The sequence below is a fragment of the Toxotes jaculatrix genome, chromosome 15 (genome assembly GCF_017976425.1).
Source record: "Toxotes jaculatrix isolate fToxJac2 chromosome 15, fToxJac2.pri, whole genome shotgun sequence".
NCBI lineage: Eukaryota > Metazoa > Chordata > Actinopteri > Toxotidae > Toxotes > Toxotes jaculatrix.
This window is the reverse complement of record NC_054408.1, coordinates 12,206,306-12,224,850: the sequence shown is the minus strand read 5'-3', so window position 1 is coordinate 12,224,850 and position 18,545 is coordinate 12,206,306. Positions and strand designations below refer to the sequence as shown.

At 39.7% G+C, this 18,545-nt stretch overlaps 2 protein-coding genes across 2 annotated transcripts; one reads left to right on the top strand and one right to left on the bottom strand.

The window, feature by feature from the left end:
- Positions 1 to 3,057: 3,057 nt before the first annotated feature.
- dlx1a (distal-less homeobox 1a) lies at positions 3,058 to 5,539 on the top strand. Its single transcript, XM_041056524.1, has 3 exons — positions 3,058 to 3,540; positions 3,813 to 4,012; positions 4,431 to 5,539. Exons 1-3 carry the CDS (start codon positions 3,231 to 3,233, stop codon positions 4,680 to 4,682), a joined length of 762 nt encoding a protein of 253 aa, XP_040912458.1. The 5' UTR covers positions 3,058 to 3,230; the 3' UTR covers positions 4,683 to 5,539.
- Positions 5,540 to 10,887: 5,348 nt separating this feature from the next.
- On the bottom strand, positions 10,888 to 13,187 carry dlx2a (distal-less homeobox 2a). The gene is made up of 3 exons (XM_041056522.1): positions 12,694 to 13,187; positions 12,084 to 12,268; positions 10,888 to 11,938 (listed from the first exon to the last, which is right to left on the bottom strand). The coding sequence occupies exons 1-3, from the start codon at positions 13,007 to 13,009 to the stop codon at positions 11,612 to 11,614; spliced, it is 828 nt and encodes a 275-aa protein (XP_040912456.1). The 5' UTR covers positions 13,010 to 13,187; the 3' UTR covers positions 10,888 to 11,611.
- Positions 13,188 to 18,545: the final 5,358 nt, after the last annotated feature.

Here is an 18,545-nt window from a genome sequence, read left to right as displayed (position 1 = left end):
CCGGAAAAAATATATATCAATCACTTGAATACACCCTATAAAAACATTATACAAGTTCATGTTCTAAAGCAGCAATATGTCTCCTTCATGAGGAAGGGAAATAAGAAACAAAACAAAAAACTCACAGTTGCCTGCACCTCCAATGACAATAATTAATCAGTGCTCACATGCAGAGTCTGCAGGCAGTACAGGGAGCTGAGCCTTCACACAGCATGGACACACAGTTTACCAATGCACCGCGGTCGGGATAATATTTGGTGGCTGTTAAAATGTGGGTTGGCATGGTAGTTGAGGAGGGCTTTCTATCACCGGACTGAAATGAAGTCTGTGACATCTTGGCCCGTTTACACCCCCCCCCCCCCCCCCCCCCACCCCCCGCCTCCCTCTCTCTCTCTCTCTCTCTCTCTCCACCTCTACCCTAACCCTCAGGTGAAGAGCAGCAGGTGTTAAAACACCCTCAGCCACGGAGCTACTCACTCCTAATGAGTCCTGCCTCCGCGCTCCATCCATGCATGGAGGACTTTATTTTTAGTGTGGCTAGTTAGAGCCCCGCTGCCATGCTGCAGGAAGGACCGCTGTTGCCTGTGCTGCCCTCCTGCCAGCGAGCGCAGGAGTCAAATTATAAATTAAAGTGGTAATATTATCACACGCCTGCTTGTCCCAACGACACTGAGGACGGCCTGAAGAAAACAAAAATTCCCTCAAATAAATAGTTAATCCTTTAGGTTGCCAGCAAGTCAACTCTCTGTAAACGATTGATATTGTAAAAGGTATCAATAAAATGAATATAATATATGCAGCACTATATTTCACGAGCCTCTTCAGCCCTAAATTACATTTACTTCAACAACAAAAAAGACTCTAATTATTATTGCTATTATTAGTAGTATCCTCGTTGTATTATTTTACTTTTTTTCCCCCTGCAAATTCTGCCTCTATTCTGTTAATGGTTTTGCTCGCAGCCGCGTTTCAGTTTGCAGATACTATAATCGTGGGAAAATAATGACAGTTATCAGTCGCACCCACCAAGTACCCATAAAAATCTGTCCTCTGTTCTGGAAGATGATAATTATTGGTTGTACTACCATTATCATTGTCGTTGTTGATAGAGGAAATCTTGAAGCATTTTTCGTAAGTAATTCCAGAGAAATCACTTCAAATTGGCCTATTTTAGGGGACAAGGGACCAGCTTTCGTTATAGCCTAATATTTCTCAGAAATCTTTAAATTCAGGCATCCGCAGCCGCCTGGCACTCTGTGGCACACGCGCCGTGATGTCAGAGCCTGCATTTTGATAACACATTTTGCAACTTGCTAGTTCTGTTTTGGGATCAATTATGTAATTACACTGATAATCACAGTGACGGAATTTAACTGCCTTTAATTTGTTATTCAGGTGGAGATGGAGGGACTGCGGATGGAGCAGCTAGGCTGTGTTCCTGCTCTGCACAGACACCAGAAGAAGAGCTGCAGCCTGCAAATGAATCCTAATAAAATGAAGAGCTGCTGGATACCTTCTCCTTCTCCTTCTACTTCCACCAAGTGCATCATGTGGAGGCTGTCTGGCCCCGGATGGCGCGGATTTATCTGCTTCTTTTCCATCACATGATTTTTTTTTAAGTAAGTGGACAGTTTGTTTGATTAATTGTTTGTTTGTTTGTTTTAAGTTGCTGATTGAAATTCTGAATTGATTGTTGTATTTAAATGTAGCCTGGTTAAACTGCTGCAGCAGTGATCCCGTTTGAGCTTTGAGGTGCGGAGGTCTGAGCATGCAGCTCAAGAAAAAAAAAAAAGTCTCCTGTTTTGTCAGTCGTCAGTTCAATTAAATCAAATGTCCATGGGTAATTATTCTTGTTAGGCTGTGGTAGGCTGGCCGCACCCCCATCCTCACTTAGATTCATGCTAATCAAAGGTGCCGGTGTTTAACAAAACTGTGACCATTAATTGATTGCGATAGAAGGTGCGTAAAGGCTTGGAAAGCATTTCAAGGCGATAAGAAAATAGGCCTATGTGCATTCATGCATGGCTGTGTTATAAAACAGGCGATCGTGGGAGGGATAAATCCACACGAGCAAGGAAATAAACATTTTTCCCACCATTATACTGCATATCATATTGTTATAACAAGATTCATAATTAATACGAAGTGGCCAGGTGCACTGAAATATTAAAAGGTTTTAGATCACTTTTATTTAATCACGCAGGATAGATATAGCTTAATGACCACGCAGTTAATTAAAAAAAAAAATATTGTTTTACTGTGTAACTTATAAATTATGTAGGCTGTGCTGTTGTTTTCAGGTGTTACAAAACATCATTAGGCCTATACCTGAACCAATAAACCTCCTCATTTGACATCAGAGCAAACTGTTTTAACATCCCACCGCTGCCAGGTGTAACTGAGACCTCAAGCCACTGTAAGTGTTAAATACATGACTAATTACAGGCCTACTTATGAAAATTGAACACTAGTGTTATGCTAATATACCTTCCTCCTGGTAGGGCATTAGGAGCTTTAATCAGAAAAGCTTTAATCAAACTGGCCAGCAGACAGAGCAGCTTTAACGAAGCTGGAAATATTATTTGAACTTTATTATGTGACGTTTAGACGGATGGTTAGACCTGATTTCACTGGATAATCGAGCGCTGTACTAATATAAGTGACAACATATGGTTCATTATTGACATTTTTTGGATGGTGTTGAGACAAATGTGCATCAGAAAAAAAATGTTATCACCCTTTAATGTCCATTATAATATTTTGTCCAAAATGGATGTTGTTAATTGATTAATTTTAGATACTACTACTACTACCAATACTAATACTAATACTAATAATAATACTAATAATAATATTAATAATAATAATAACAATAATAATAATAATTGTGAATCTTGACATGTCAAGAGGAAATCTGAGGTTTTGTGGTTTTCCTTGACTTTATCAGGTTCTTCGGACCCAGCCCCGGCGTCGCCAATCGGCTTCCCTCTTGGAGAGAGTGGACCAATCAGCGACAGTCTTTGATGAATATTCATGAGTCCGAGATTCAAACCTTTGAGCGAGTTTGTCTTGGTCCACAGCATCATACCTAGGACTTTTCACAGGCACAAACTACATTTTCTTATGAATGGAAAGAGAAAAAATCAGTTCGGCTTAAATTGGGACCCATCCTTCACTGAGATCATAGAAGGAAAACAACAAAAGCGAGACAAGGGGGACCGCCAGAAGAGATGACAATGACTACAATTCCAGAAAGTCTTAATAGCCCTGCCTCAGGAAAAACCGTTTTCATGGAGTTTGGACCCCCGAGTCAACAAATGTCGCCTTCCTCCATGTCTCACGGACACTATCCCATGCACTGTTTACATTCTGCAGGTCATACCCAGCACGACAGCTACAGTCCAGGCTCATCGTTCCCCAGATCTTTGGGTTATCCATACGTAAACTCCGTCGGCAGCCATTCCACCAGCCCATATCTCAGCACAGTACAGACCTACCAAAACAGCTCGGCACTCGCACAGACACGGTTAGAGGATACAGGTAAGTGTGCCGCTGCATCTTTGCATCTTAAATATTAACTTTCTGTGTAAGCACGGCGGTCTACTTCATAGAGTGTTCGCTGCATCGAAAAGACTACCCAGACGTTGGAATTAGGCTTGGTAATTATTTATTGCGTAACGCTATAAACAATGTATGCAATTAAGGGTAATTATACCTAAAGTACAGCGCTGGAGTATTCATTGCTGCGCAACACTGTTGGCCACAACTGCCTCCTCATTTTTCCTTCTTTGCTCTTGTCTGTTTCCCTCCAGCACCAGAAACGGAGAAAAACACGGTGGTCGAAGGCGGAGAGGTTCGATTCAACGGGAAAGGGAAAAAGATTAGAAAACCAAGGACTATCTATTCGAGTTTACAACTTCAAGCTTTGAACAGGAGATTTCAGCAAACTCAATATTTGGCGTTACCGGAGAGAGCTGAACTTGCAGCGTCGCTGGGTCTCACTCAGACACAGGCAAGTCCATGAAACACACTCACAAATAGCTTCACTGTACAAGAACACCCAGAAACACTATCTCACAACACACTGTACATTATTACTATTATTATTGTTGTTGTTGTTGTTGTTGATAATAATACTGATAATAATAATAATAAGAATAATAATAATAATAATAATAATTTAGGCTACATACTTATAATGCTATAGGCATACATGTACATAGATGTTGCCGAATATATCTACAGTATTCTGGGTTAATACAATAATGCCATAATCAAGGGAAGTATATTAATGTATTAATTTTCTTGAAATCTGCTGGGTGCGTAAAATATGCGTAAAGCCTGCGTAATTCTTTTTAAACCGTCTTTTGGTATATTCTTTAACTTCATTTTCAGTGTTCATATCCACATAATTTCCTTTGTCTTTCCAGGTTAAGATCTGGTTTCAGAATAAGCGATCTAAATTCAAGAAACTGATGAAGCAAGGCGGTGGCACAATTGATACCAACGCTTTAGCCAGTGGCCGTGGACTTTCGAGCGGCTCTCCCTCGGTGGCACCTGTTTGGAGCTCGCCGACCACCGTGAAGACTTCAGTGGGCACAACCGGATCTTACATTCCCAGCTACACCTCATGGTATCCAACCACACACCAAGAGTCTATGCAACAGTCACAGCTCATGTGAACAGAGACCTCAGCCTCGACTCTGCTCATGGCTCGTGTGTCAGGATGGTGAAGGGGCTCACAGCCGCTCAGCGCGGCACAGCACTGATAATGCACAACACCAACCCCGGAGTTTGCTGCAGCATGTCGCCAGCTGACACAGCGGCCTCCTCATACCGGATGACGGCAAGCAGCGAAGAAGAGGAAGGAGAAGGGGGGAGCTGAGGGACTGAAAAGGCACGCAATGCGCCCAAGGGCAACAAGTCCGTGAGAATCAGCGGAAATCGTCGACAAATGGATCCTTTTTTTGGCTGCTGTTTATCACTTTTGTGTCAGTTTCTATTTTTAAAAAAAATCATATTTGTGTGAGTTATTCTGTTGTTGACTGTAGGCTACATGTTTATAAGAAAACGCGTGTTTGTTTACGCCAGATGTCGGGCCCTAGGTGATGAAGACCTAAAAATCAATCTGCATTCATCAACAGTTAAAGGTTAATTAGGCCACAGGGGTGTTTCCTTTAACCAAATAATAACAATTTATAAATTCCACCAGAGACCATCCGGCCATTATACAGACAGCACATTCAACCACAGAGCATATTGTGCAAAGCCTCAAATTGCTACTATGTTGTTTATATGTGTTTGTTATTTAAGTTAAATTATTCAGACTAGTTTTTTCTGTTGAGGTCAGTCTGTGTTCATTTTGTAAGTGTGTTTGAAATAACAACACTGTGTTGTTAATGCTGCACTAATGCAAGCAAAGCTTTTCTATGCCGTGCCCCGATGTTATGTGAAAAATGTAAAAGGCCTGACGATTTGCTGCTTTAGAAAAAAAAAAAAAAAAGAAAAGAAAAAAAATCTCCTGAGGGTGAGCAGCTCATGTCACTGTATTTTGTACATAATTTTCAGATTTGTTTTCGTGCTGTACTGGATACGCTGTGAAACAGGGTTTTAGGCTTTCTGTATTTGTCGAGATGTGTTTTAGTCAAAATAGAAAATATTTAGTTTTGTATTGATCACTTTAATTTATTTATCTGTTTCTGAAGTTTATGTACATAATGTGCAAAGTTTCAAAAGCAGTAAAATAATGATTTAAATTATGTCAAGAAAGGTGTCTGATTCAAATCCCCCACCCAACCCCACCCCCTCCGTCCCCACTCTCCACCAGCCACCTCCAGCAGCATGGTGCAGGTTTAATGTGAGCTGACACAAAGCAGTATCATATTGGTTATTGTAGCAGACAGCATGCGAGTGCGTTTGTGTGAGCTGCAAAAGGCTCTCGTCGTTTAGATTTATGGTCATGTTTAGCATTTAGCCGAGGTGGGTTTGTGCTGCTGTTGCTGCTCACTGGTTGCAGATGTTGTCAAACCGCTGGAGTGACCAAAGAATTAGAGATCTGATGTTGCATCTAAAAAATTTCAACTCATTTATGCATCTACACGAAAATGTCTTTGCATGTTGTTCAGCTGCAGTTTATATGTTAGGTAAAAAAAATGACACTAATTATTTTAGAAACCACAGTGAATCTTTTGGCCAATATAAGCTACATCACCTATGTCATTGTCATTTTTAAAGCGTCGCGATGCGGGAGACCTGGATTCATTCAACAACATCGCTTCTTTCTTTTCAGCTTTACTTATAGATAATCTTCTCTCTATTTGTCTTTGACAATGCCCATTTTCTGCCATGAATGGGAGAGATCAATTGAGTGTGTTAAGTGAATAATTGCGCAAGAGGCAGGTGCTGCAAAAAAAAAAGACTGGATGAGCAAGCGGGACACAGGGCGGATCAGATGGAGATCGGTGAAAGTGAAAGGTTCAAAGGCCTTCTTGTCTGGGTCACACACTTTTATTCATTTACTCTATTACGCAGTTTTGCAGGAAGCCTTTTAATTTGTCTGATCGTAAAAATTGTTAATATGTTTGGTTAGATATTAATTTTGAGATTTTTTTTGCTTGCATTTATTTTTAATGATATATTTATTATAAATGCCTAAAAAAAGAAAAGAAAAAAAACTGCAGTAAAAGGCATTTGACACAGGTGGAATTACCTGTCCATTCAAATCACACTTGTAACGCTGCAACAACAATAATAAGACAGAAGACGAAAATTTAAAAAATGAAAATAAGGAAAAATATTCACGCTACAAACCAAATTCATTGTCTGACATTTTACTGTTTGTCTGAGAAGAAGCAAAGAACGAAAGAAGGGAAATTAATTGCGCGGCTTGTATTCTCTCCTCCTGCTGCCTCGTCTCCACGAATATAGAAATGTTTTGCAATTCTAATGACAGATTTGATGCAATTTCTACGGTCTGCACGGCATCCCTTTAAAACTGGCTGAGGCCAACATGAGTCCAGACAGGTAGCAGCTAACCACCCTCACATTACAGCCGAGCGCTTCATTTATTTTTAATTTGTTCCATGTTTCATTTGTACTCGTGTTTTAAGGCGTAAATCAGACCATAGCGATGATTCATTATCTTTATAATCTCAGCATTTATCATCATCATTATTATTACTATTATTATAACCTATACAGCAACATCATCTCAACTTAACAACCAACCTTCAGAGGAACTAAGAAGAATTAAGCTCTGGTCTACTTTATCTCTGATGTTTCTTTGTAGAACATCTCCTGCTTCGACCCTGCGCTCTCCATTGTTATTTTAATACAAAACGCAGAACGCATACAGTCCTTTGTGAGCAAGCCTACACCTACAATGGGCCTATGTATATTTCGATACCATTAAGGAAGAATATGAATTGTGCTGTTGCTGCTGTAGCGAACATAAATCTGCCTACCTAGCCCTAGAAAGGCGCAGCTGCACATCCAAGAGGGTCAGTGTTATTTCGCTGTATTCTCCTCTTGATTATACGAGCTGAGCCCATCAAACCCAGCATAATTACAGTAATTTCGCCCTTATTTATTCTAATGCAGTTTCCTATCTCTGAGGTAATTATGAGCAATTTTTTTCGCACGGAGGATCTTTTTTTGCGTTGACAAAAGAGATACTGCTCTGAAAGAAATTTGCTGCTGCCATAGAAAAAAAAAATAGTGAAATAGGTGAGCTGCCATTTCGTCACTGTTCCCTTAGACTTAGCCTATGTATAAGGCTGGCAAATTGCTTGCAGGTGTACATCACGGAGTTGTCAATGCGAAGAGGCTTCAAAATTAGCAAAGCACAAAGCAAGAGTAATGAAAGGAGCGACCAAATTAAAGAACAACTTGTGTGTCTCCCCTTCCTTACATTTCCTCTCGGTGTGAGCAGCTTTCTAAGCTATAGGACTTTTTTCTACAGAAGAAGCTCCTTGGTTACACGATAAATACACTGCAGACTTATTTTTTTTAATACCAAAATTAGGCTACATGATGAAATAGGCCTAAAATCCTCTCCATTTAAGAACTAAGAAATAGTTTTAGATCATCAAAGAATCAGGAACATTCAGCGATTTGACTAAGAATAAAAATAAATAAATGTTATGGCGAGGAGAGAAAATGGATGAATCATGCCTGCAACGAGAATCAGGTCTGTTTCCTGTTTTCAGTGATCTCAAATGCATTTAGTCCTCACGCTACTTCCAATTAAAATTTAAGAAATAAGCATCTAATACACACCTTTCAGATTGATGTTGAAGAGGCAAGCTCCCTCTGAGGAGTTTCAGAAATCAGCATGGAGGCAGATGAACAGCAGCATCCTGCAGCACAGGCACACGATGAGCGCTTAAATCCCACAAAATGTGTCCCATGTGTCGGTCTAAGCTATAGCAGCAGAGTTCAGAATATGACTGAAAATGTCTGCTTTATTTCCCCTCTTTATAGCTGATGGAAAAAAATGTAGATTATTAGCATAAATGTTTACTCCTCATTACGCTGATGACATTGTGCACTCGAGATCTTGGTAATCTTTGGGGGAAATTATGAGTAATTTTTTAAAATTTAAAGCAGCAGTTACCATGCAATTCAGGCTAATTCTGCGTAGGCTCCACACGGATATAATTATCGTTGAGTCAAGATGTTAGGCTAAAAACTATGCATTGATATTCCCATTTATTATGTACATACAACTTTGACAATGTTGATGCTTGAAATAGCGGGAAATTGTCTTGTGTAAAAATTACACCCCATATTAGGACATCTAAAATTGCGAAGAATTATATAGTAATTGCAGGCTTTCAGATTTGAAAGCCAGAATGCTCAAACCAGAGCAAATGTGGATGAAATTACAGATCAGGGTATAAATTAGGAGGGTATGGCATTTACAAGTTGCCTAGAGAAATGCAAAAGTATAAACCACAGCAGCTCTAATCCATGAATGAAGTCACATGGAGCAACAGAAAACATTCCTAAATCCTATTTTTTTTAATTATTATTATTATTTTTTCTACGATTTTTTTTTTGAAGAAATCAATAAATATTCTAAAATAATTTCTAGTATTATGTATTATGTAAGAATCTGTGCTGATTGGTTCACCACTGGTGTATAAGTCCGAATATGAGTGAATGGTAGTTAGGAGAAAACCAGCTAATATTGTGTCATTTCAGTTCATATGGTGTAGTGATCACGCAGGCCTATCACGATGCATGCATGCATTTATACTCTCTGTACAATGACAGTGTAGACAATTTAAATCTACAGAGGTCCATTCAAAGGTATACAGGCCCGTATGCACGTAGATTTAATGTTGTGTTGGTGCACAGCGCAGACCTGCTGCATGCCTAGGATCTGATCCTGTCAGCCGCAGGGAGGAGGCTCCATCATGGAGATATAGCAACCGCTGACAAGCTACAGTCAGAAGGAAACGATCCCACTTTATGGCCCGTGGTCGTTTGAAGGGAAGCGTGTGGGACAGACAGAGATGATAGTGAATGAAAAATAAGTGATGGCACAGTGTAATAATAATAATAAGACGCCCACCATCTATCCATCCATCTATCCATCTATCTATCTATCTATCTATCTATCTATCTATCTATCTATCTATCTATCTAATTGTGGTAAAAAAAAAAAAAAAATAGCTCTAATTGAATAGCTAAAATAAAAATCTAAATGATATAAGTTTTCCTTGCTGCAATAAATTTAGTTTCTGGCCTGTGTTTTCCAGTGTTCCCAGTGTGTTTTCCTGTAGCCTACAGGCCCTACATGCGCCACATAAATAGTAATGTAGGTCAATCTGCTCGTCTTCAGAGATCAGAGACTTGACTTGTGAGACGTGAGAAATGTTTCCATGATGTTGTAGCTCCAGGCTGTCTTGGACTGAGTTCCTCTCTCTTTTTCTCTTGTTAGGCTGACTTCATAAAACGTCTGGAAAGCGGCTCTCTGACTCCAGAGAGTCTGAGGATCCTGTGCTCATTCATACCCACCCTCATCTTCCCCTCTCGCATGCCAAGGCGTGTTGTTGTGTTGCCTCCCCCTCAGCTCAGCCTGCGCCCCGGGCCTCTGCCTGCCTGTCTGCCTGCCTGCCTGCCTGCCGGAGCCCCGGCTCGGCTAATCATCTGCTGACGGAACCGGGTAAAATAAATGTAACCTGAGACAGCTGAGGAATTATCTTAAGCTTGTCCACGCTTGTGATGGCACTCTAAGACGCTCGTGTAATTACAAACAACATATTATTACTTAAGAAATAGCCTTTAATCAGTGTAACCTTTCAAGTAAACGTCCGCCTAGCTTAAAGTTCAACCGTCCTGACTAACTTAGCTTACAGCTAGTTCTCGGTGGTTGCTAAGCAACACAACGGGCGGTTAGCCTAAGATGCTAAGCGATTAATTTTTGTTAGCAGCTACAGGTGTGCATTTATCCGATCTTTTTCGACGATTTCTCTAAACCACCACCAAAATACAGGTAAATATAATGTTTAGGCTATACTAAATCACTGTAACATATTCATTACTGCATAGAGCCTTTAAAGAAATCAAGGTGTTAACTGGCTAAATTGGTGATATTAAGCTAACATCATGTCTTCTGTTCATTTTTTGAAACAAAGATTTTTGACTGACCAAGAATTAAACGTAGGCTTAAAAAAATAGCACACCTAAATTGCTGTTTAATAAAATAGGCTAAAACATAAAAACAGTCCCTATGCAGGAATATATTTGTTACTAGGACCGTTGCATAAGAAATAAAACACAAATTCTCCTCAGCTTTACAATGTCTGTTAGGAAAGAAAAGGAGAAATGCGTCTGCACAGAAAACATTGTTGGAAAGGAAAAAAGGGGATGCATAGGATATGCACAGAAAACATTTTTATTTAAATAACGTCTGGCCATATATGGAACACTGCTAAAATAAATAAGACAAAAAATACAATTAAGTGTGATACAAGTAAATCAGAGGGGAAGGACAATCAGTAGCTTACGGTGGTTAATGGATTTGCACCAATAGCCTAAAAAAAGTGAAAGCGTCATGGGCTATCAAAAAGCTGTGGTAAAATATTTACAAACGTGGATTCATACACTTACCCCCCAATATATTCAAATCAACTAATGGCATGAGGAATGGATAAAGGTATGCTGTTTTTTAATCGCACAACAAAATGAGGTCATATTGAAAAAGGCACGATACAGTTAACTTGTGCTACATTTGTGACAGGTTGTCCTGCGATGAGTGTTTTATTTTGCAGGAATGGCAAAAAAAGTGACGTCCGCGTAAAAGTGGGCTTGCGCCCAGGCTGTGATTGCTTTGGGTAATAGTGGTTCATTCATCCCTCGACATAAACAAAATAAATAAATACAAAAATAACTGTAGAAATCTGTGTCTACCATTTGCCAGCCGGCAAAACCGGCAAGGTCCATGAACCTGTCTGGCTCCATTAACTTCTCCTAAATGCTTGCGTGTAAAGTTCGCATGGCGCACACACGAGGTCTGTAAAATGAAGGTATTGGCATTTTTCTTTTTTTCACCAGTATTGTCCGATTTAAACCCGACGTTTGTTTGTTTTGTTTTTTGTTTTTTTCAGAATATCGTCCCAGCGCTTATGGCGGAGTTGTGGTGGTGTTGGACCAGAGGAGGCTGCAGATGCGTGGTAGAGTTCGTGGTTGAGTACCAGGAGTAGTTCGCCAAAAACGATGAAGGCGCAGTCGTGTTGGGAGGGCTGCTGCTCTGAGGTAAACTGGAGTTGACACTGTTCATTCTTTGAGTCTGTGGAAAGTCCCAGGCAGTAGTTGGTGGAGACGTGCAGGGGGGAGATTCACTGGAAGCAACATGTTGCTCTGGGGGGATTTCTCCACTTTTCCACAACTTCTTGAACTTGGAGCGACGGTTTTGGAACCAGATCTTGACCTGAAAAAGAAACAGATATAAGCATAAAATTAACCAACCGATATTTTCCGACTCAAACCACTATTTGACGGCTTTAATATCTTTTCACCTTAGACATTGAGTTTATATTTGACAGTGTATGACCCCATGTCTTAAATGTACCCACCTGTGTTTGCGTAAGGCCCAACGAGGCTGCCAGCTCGGCCCGTTCTGGTAGAGCCAAATACTGCGTCTTTTGAAACCTCCGCTGAAGTGCAGCCAATTGGAAGCTGGAATAAATGGTTCGAGGTTTTCTGACCTTCTTTGGTTTTCCATTAACCATCCGGATTTCTGGCTCGCTCTCATCTTTCTCTGAAGGAACATTCAAATGAAAATAATGTTTTGCATGAGGTGTTTTTGCAAATTTTCAGTGGTGCAGAACTGCATGCATTTTTCACTGACGTCTGTTTGTGTTTGGCAGATGTGCTTATTCCTAATTATTAATTTGATTCGACCAGAAATAATATTATTGTGCGGAGGGCAAAATCAGGCGCAATTTGCTTGGCAGTTGTGTTTAAAATAAACTGAACATTCACTATATCGATGAATATCGATACAGTAAGACAGGTATGTGTCCGGTCATTTCTGACCAGATAATAATTATCTTGTCAGTTATATGCAATGCATGGTTCCATTTGCTCCTCAGACATTTCATGTCATGAGGAAGTTTAAGATGGTCTCAAACAAAAGCATGATAATCATCTAAATGCATTAAACACATTTAAGATGCCCCTTACCTGTATCTGCTGGAGTAGGTGAGGAGTTGGAGCCGTAGGAGCTGTATGCACCATAAGATGAGTTGAAACCAAGGTCGTAAGACTTCGCGTTATATGGCACAGTGCTCGTGGCGCTGCCGTGGTACTGGTAAGAGCCGAGTTGGAATGGAGACCCCGCGCAGTGGCCAGGTTGCTGGCTGTTGTAATAGCTGCTGTCCGTCGCCGTAGACACGGGCAGAGTCGGGGACTCCTGCGATTTGTGCAAGCTGTGGTAATTGCTTGAGGTAATCTGGTTCGAATGCATATCAGTATTTAAGTTCTCAAAAACCCCAGTCATCTTCGAGTTGGAGCGGAGCAGTCTCGTAACCTATGCGCAAAAACCGCAAAATTGCGAAACTGCAAGCTGAAAAACACGACTCAAATCGTGGACTGATGGCCCCCTTTTCGAGAAACAAAACGCATCCCCGTGTAAACTGTGGCAAAATCAGCGGAAGGTGTGTCCCTCTCACAGTGGCCTGTGATTATCTGCTACGGTCGGTGGTGGGAGCGCATTTATGAGAGAGTGAGAGGGAGAGAGCTACTGTGTCTGAGGCAACCAATGAGTAAGAGCTGCACCACTGACTACTCCCCACCGCGTCCACCCTCCATTATTTGTTCAGGTCTGCATGTCCCGGTTGTCTGCAGAGAGTTTTCCATCAAAGCATCTCAAAAGAATCAGCGAAAGGTACCATGACCAAACCTGCAGGCCCAACGGATCTGGTCTTCATCCAGTAACGCAGATTTAGTAATTCATCCCTTTGCATAATCACACATATAGTTAGAGAAGATAAAATATGACCTTAACATATGAGTGAAATGTACTACACGTCGGAAAAAGCTGCAAGTTGGTGTAGCAGATTAGTTTTTAGTGGCTTTGCGGTTTTGAGGTTAGCCATCTTCATTTGAATTTTACGCTTGTCAATATAACAGATTTATATAAGGTTCCAGTGCCAGCTGTGGTGGAACCACAGACCTGGTGTACACTTGATTAAAATCTTTATAAAAAAAACTCAGAAAACTGTTTGACACTAACAAAACGAGGCAGAATGAAACATAGGAAGAGAGGGACACAGGGAGTTAAAGGTGATCGTAAAGTGTTGATTTAAAAAAAATAAATAAATCAGACCCTGTGGATGAAGCTGAAGGCTGAAGGCCGTTAGGAGACTAAAGGAGAAAGCTACAGCGCCCCCAGGAGTTGGAAATATGACTTACAGTCATTTCCCCTTTCTCTTTCCTTTTGTCTGCATTTGGTGGATAAGATAGGAGAAGATTAACCGCCATAGAAACCGACTCCCTTCAACCAGCATGTGGAGAGGTTCCCAGAAGTGCGTTTTATCACTACAGCTTTACGTGAAGTCCAAAGTGTTGGTCGTTCCACATCGTAATAGCTTGTCCTGGAGTACAGAAGTTGGTGTGATGACAGATGTTGAGCTGCCTGTTTCTGTCGCCACAAGATGGCAGCATAGTTCCTTCTATTGTAATGCCATTGCATCAATTGCTCAGACTAACCAACCACTGCAAACCTGCTTTAGAAAATAACACTTTTACAATCTAGGAGAAGAAAACAGTAGCCTAAAGCTGACTTTATAAAACTAATCTGTCTGTCAGAGACAGACCTCAAACAGCCATTTAAACTTGTGGGATCCAGTATTTTGGGCCCTGGATTCTTCGTTTTCAGCCCCCATAAATATGGTAAAACAAAACCACACACACAGTGAAAAATTGGGATAATGTGTGCTATTGACTGAACTCAGACAAAGCTAAAACTTTCTTGTGCACGTGATCTCCCCTCCACAATCCCACACATGGCTCAAGTTCTCAGACAAAATAAACAAAATTTCAGACAAAACAAGCATTTCTTGAAGGCACTATTTACCAATGGGGAATGCAGTCAGAGGCTATAGTGGTGCTGCAGGTGGCAGAATCCCCAGATCTCTCTTTGCTGAAGCAATGAGTGCACATATCAGTTTCCAACAGGTTGTACATCTGATTTTCTCAGATGTCCAGGAGGAACAAGATAACAATTATTTAGAAGACTTGGACAAGGTTATTAGAACTTAGAGGTGCAGGAGGATTACCACCCCTGGTCATCCCCTGGCAAAAATTCTCAGAGTCAGAGTCAGAGTCAAAAGTCAACAATGGAAGTCATGGAAACAAGTATTTTCTCTAATTAGAATTCTTTTCAAAGGTTTAGTTGGTGTGATCGCCTGTGAAATTTGTCTGAAAGTCTGAAACTATGTTTTGCTGGGTAAAAAAAAAAAAAACCTTGGATTTTTTAAAATAGCTTTTTGTGCAAACTTTTTCCCAGTTCAGAGACCTTTCATGTAAAAGATTCAGATATTTCATGAGGAAAATGTAAAGATCTTCAAAGTCAACTGAAAGAAGAAAGAGGTTCCTCTAGAGAATGTCCAAGTCATCATATTTTTAGACAGCGGTCAGGGGTGGTCAGGGAGGATTTCACAACATAGTTTCACAATTTTAGAGTTCACAATCATTAGGATGTGCCAAAATATTCATAACAGCACAGATCGTGGGGCAACAACTAGACAACATAGCTCTTTTCATTCATTTTCTTTCAGCCTTAGCAGTAGATTTAGAATTTTCTTCTGCTGCATCAATTGTTTTCCTGTTGCCATGGTGGGTATGTCCCATTAGTTGATTAGAATTTTAATGTTTAATGTTAATGTTTTCCCTCTGCTGCAGTTGCAGAGCAGCTGGTGTTGTAGCATTACAGTGTTCAGTGACATGGAAATGATGCCACATGACAGGACACAGATGTAAGCACCTTTTATCAAGCATTTCAAATGACCATTTATACAGAAACTTCTCTGGACTTGGCTTTTAACACACCAATCACACAACATATATATGTATTCACTATCTTTCCTTTCAGTTCATAGTGTCTAATCTTTCTGTGATTGCTGCGAAAGAAAAAAAAAACAATTTCAGTAATTAAGCGTTTGAAGTACCCATCCATTATCTGATATTTCTTGAATGCTAGAGAAAGTTGAGCGGTTGATTCACATTGTTAAAGATGATGTAAAAATCACAATTACATACAATCCCAAATCCCAAATATACCGAAACTTTCCATTACCTCTTACATGTGTAATTCCATGCTCATTCTAGTTGAGCGGCCTCAGGTATAACATAGCATATAACATTCCTTAGTGTTACGTTGACATGTTCAATGAAAAGTTTGCAAACAGACAAAAGAAGCACCATCTGACACTTTGTATTTGAGAAATTCTTGTTATGTATGGTATTTATGGTCTGCATAATTATACAGTAGCCTATTTCAATCAACATTAGATTACAGCCAATACACCGCTGCCCTCAGAAAGGTTGGGAGGAGGAAACTACTCATAAAATGGCACAGCACTGGATGATATTGACATTTTGTCTTGAGGAATCAAAGTGCACAAAAATGGAAGTCACTGTGAAAAATAACAACCCTGACATTTTGAGGAGTTATTGATCTTGAGTGTCTCTTATCTTGTTTTTTTTGTTGTTCTAAAAGCTCAAAAAGCAAACAATAGCTGAGATCTTTTTGACGACTCACCATGAGGTGAGTAAGAAGCACTGATAATGCAACAGAGTAGAAGGAGTCAAGATAGCACTCTGCACTCCATGACCACACAGTGTCTACTGCCTGTTTATACTGGCAACGACCCAGTACAAAACTTATATTACAATACAATTGGCAATAAAAGAGGAAGGGCAGAGGGGGAGGACGACTCCTGGCCTATTGAACGGATGTTGCACTGAATATTAACCATTTTAGTTAGGTACAAATAGCTATTGATTTCAGGACATGGTCTGAAATCCTCAACAATCCAGAAGAGATGTTCATTAGAGTGTGTTCTGCATTATTGTTTTGTGCAGAACAATGATAATCATGATGATGTTTTAATGGTCTCTGCAGGAAAATTGGCATTCACGTCCCATAAACATTTAATACCAATATGTGTGCCCAGATGGAAGGAGTTCACTAGTCATGATTAGTGGATGCCACAGATTCTCAAAACTAATGTCCTCCCCCCAGTTCTGACTGAGGATGGCTGTCTTTGGTTCTCCGTGTCCCCATATTTTACTAGGGATAATGACATGTTTTGAGATTTTATTTAATGAGTGAATGAACCAGATATCAGACCAAAACCCTCAATTTAGGTATCTGTTTTCAATAGAGATACCTAGGTAAAAAGAAATAAATATACTTATAGCACATAAAATGAGTGACATTTTTGATTGGGTATATTTTTTTTGGGAATACCTACCACTTTAAACTGCACTAATTTTGAATATCTCTTAAATTGCGCTTTTTGTTTAATAGTGTCTGTATTAGTTTAAAGTTAAAACATAACTTTTTAAAAGTACAGTGGTGTCTTGATTTGTGAATTGTATTTATTGTTTGTAATATACTAATTGTGAAAAATGTAATTTGTTTTGAACTTGGATATTAGTATAGTTGTTAAAAGCAGAAGTAGGCAGACATACATAAAGAACATAATGTATTTAAGTACATCTTAAGTACAACTTCAGTGGTTCAAATTTAACTCAGCTTAAAATATGCTAATTTTGAATACCTAAACATACAAAAGTATATTAAAAGTATACTAATACGGTACATCCTTTTGAAAAACAGAATTTTTTGTAGACTTTTTTTACTTAGGTGTCATAAAACTAAGGATCTAAGGTGTTTTTCATTATGTAGTGCACTTGGGGTCAACAGGACTGTTGTATTTAATGCAGGAAGGTTTCTGGCTCAGTAGAGTGATTTGGCTGTTGGTGGATTCTCTTCACTGATCTCCTGCTGGGTCTATTGGAGCATTCATCACCTTGGCAACTCACCCTTTTAGTCAAATCACATTAAGGAAGTTCTTTTCAGCTTTGGCTTAAAAGTTTGAACACCTCCATGAAATGTTTTAGAACACACCAGTGTAACAGTAGGTGTTTTATTTGTTCTTCCATTGTTTCCAAATGTTTTTAAGCTCAGCTTCTGCATGTGCTTCTTGCAAACATGGAAATGATCTACCAACTGTTTCTTGACCTCTCGGTCTGAAAGGTTGAGCCTGTTCTCCGTGGCTCCGGACACGAGTGGAGTTTAAGTTGGAAACCTTCAGCAGGGTGTTCATGATTGAGCATGTGTTTCCTAAGAATTAGTCATGGTGGCTTTTCCCCTGACTAGACGTTATTTTTAACAACAAAGGCTTTAATGACGAGTGCTGGTAGACAATAACAATTGGAAGGAAGTTTTCAGTTTGGAGCTTGTAACAGATGTAAGGTTAAAGTTTGATGCCCCTCAAACTGGATGATCTGGGTTGAAGATCAATGGTATGGTTGGTTAAACTACTAATAAAGTATATTTTAGACTATAACCTTTAACATAGTCAGAAAGAGAAAGACAGAGTAGAAATGGTCTGTCCATTGCTGAAAGCCCATTAAACCTATTTTTATGGTTTTTGGGATTTAGTTGAAGTATTGCATTGCCTTCAGTGAGCTGAGAAAGTTCTTGGGTTTATGAGAAAAACATCAAAAACAGCTGAAATAGCTGAAAATCTGTTTCTTTATTGATGTGAAAACTCAACACACTTCTTTATTCTTCATGAAAGTCAGATTATTTTGAAAGATATGGTTTTCACAAAACAAGAAAGTCCCAATTTAAGTAAAATCCCTGTCTGCTGTAAAACACAATTGTTGTGACAAATGATAAAAGGCCATTCTTTTGCACTAAAGCAAAAATGATTTTGCACTTTGCTGGACAAATGAAGGAATCCCCAGAATTCCCTGTGTCATCTGCACAGCCTGCCTGAGAAAGAATTCAGAAAGGTCTG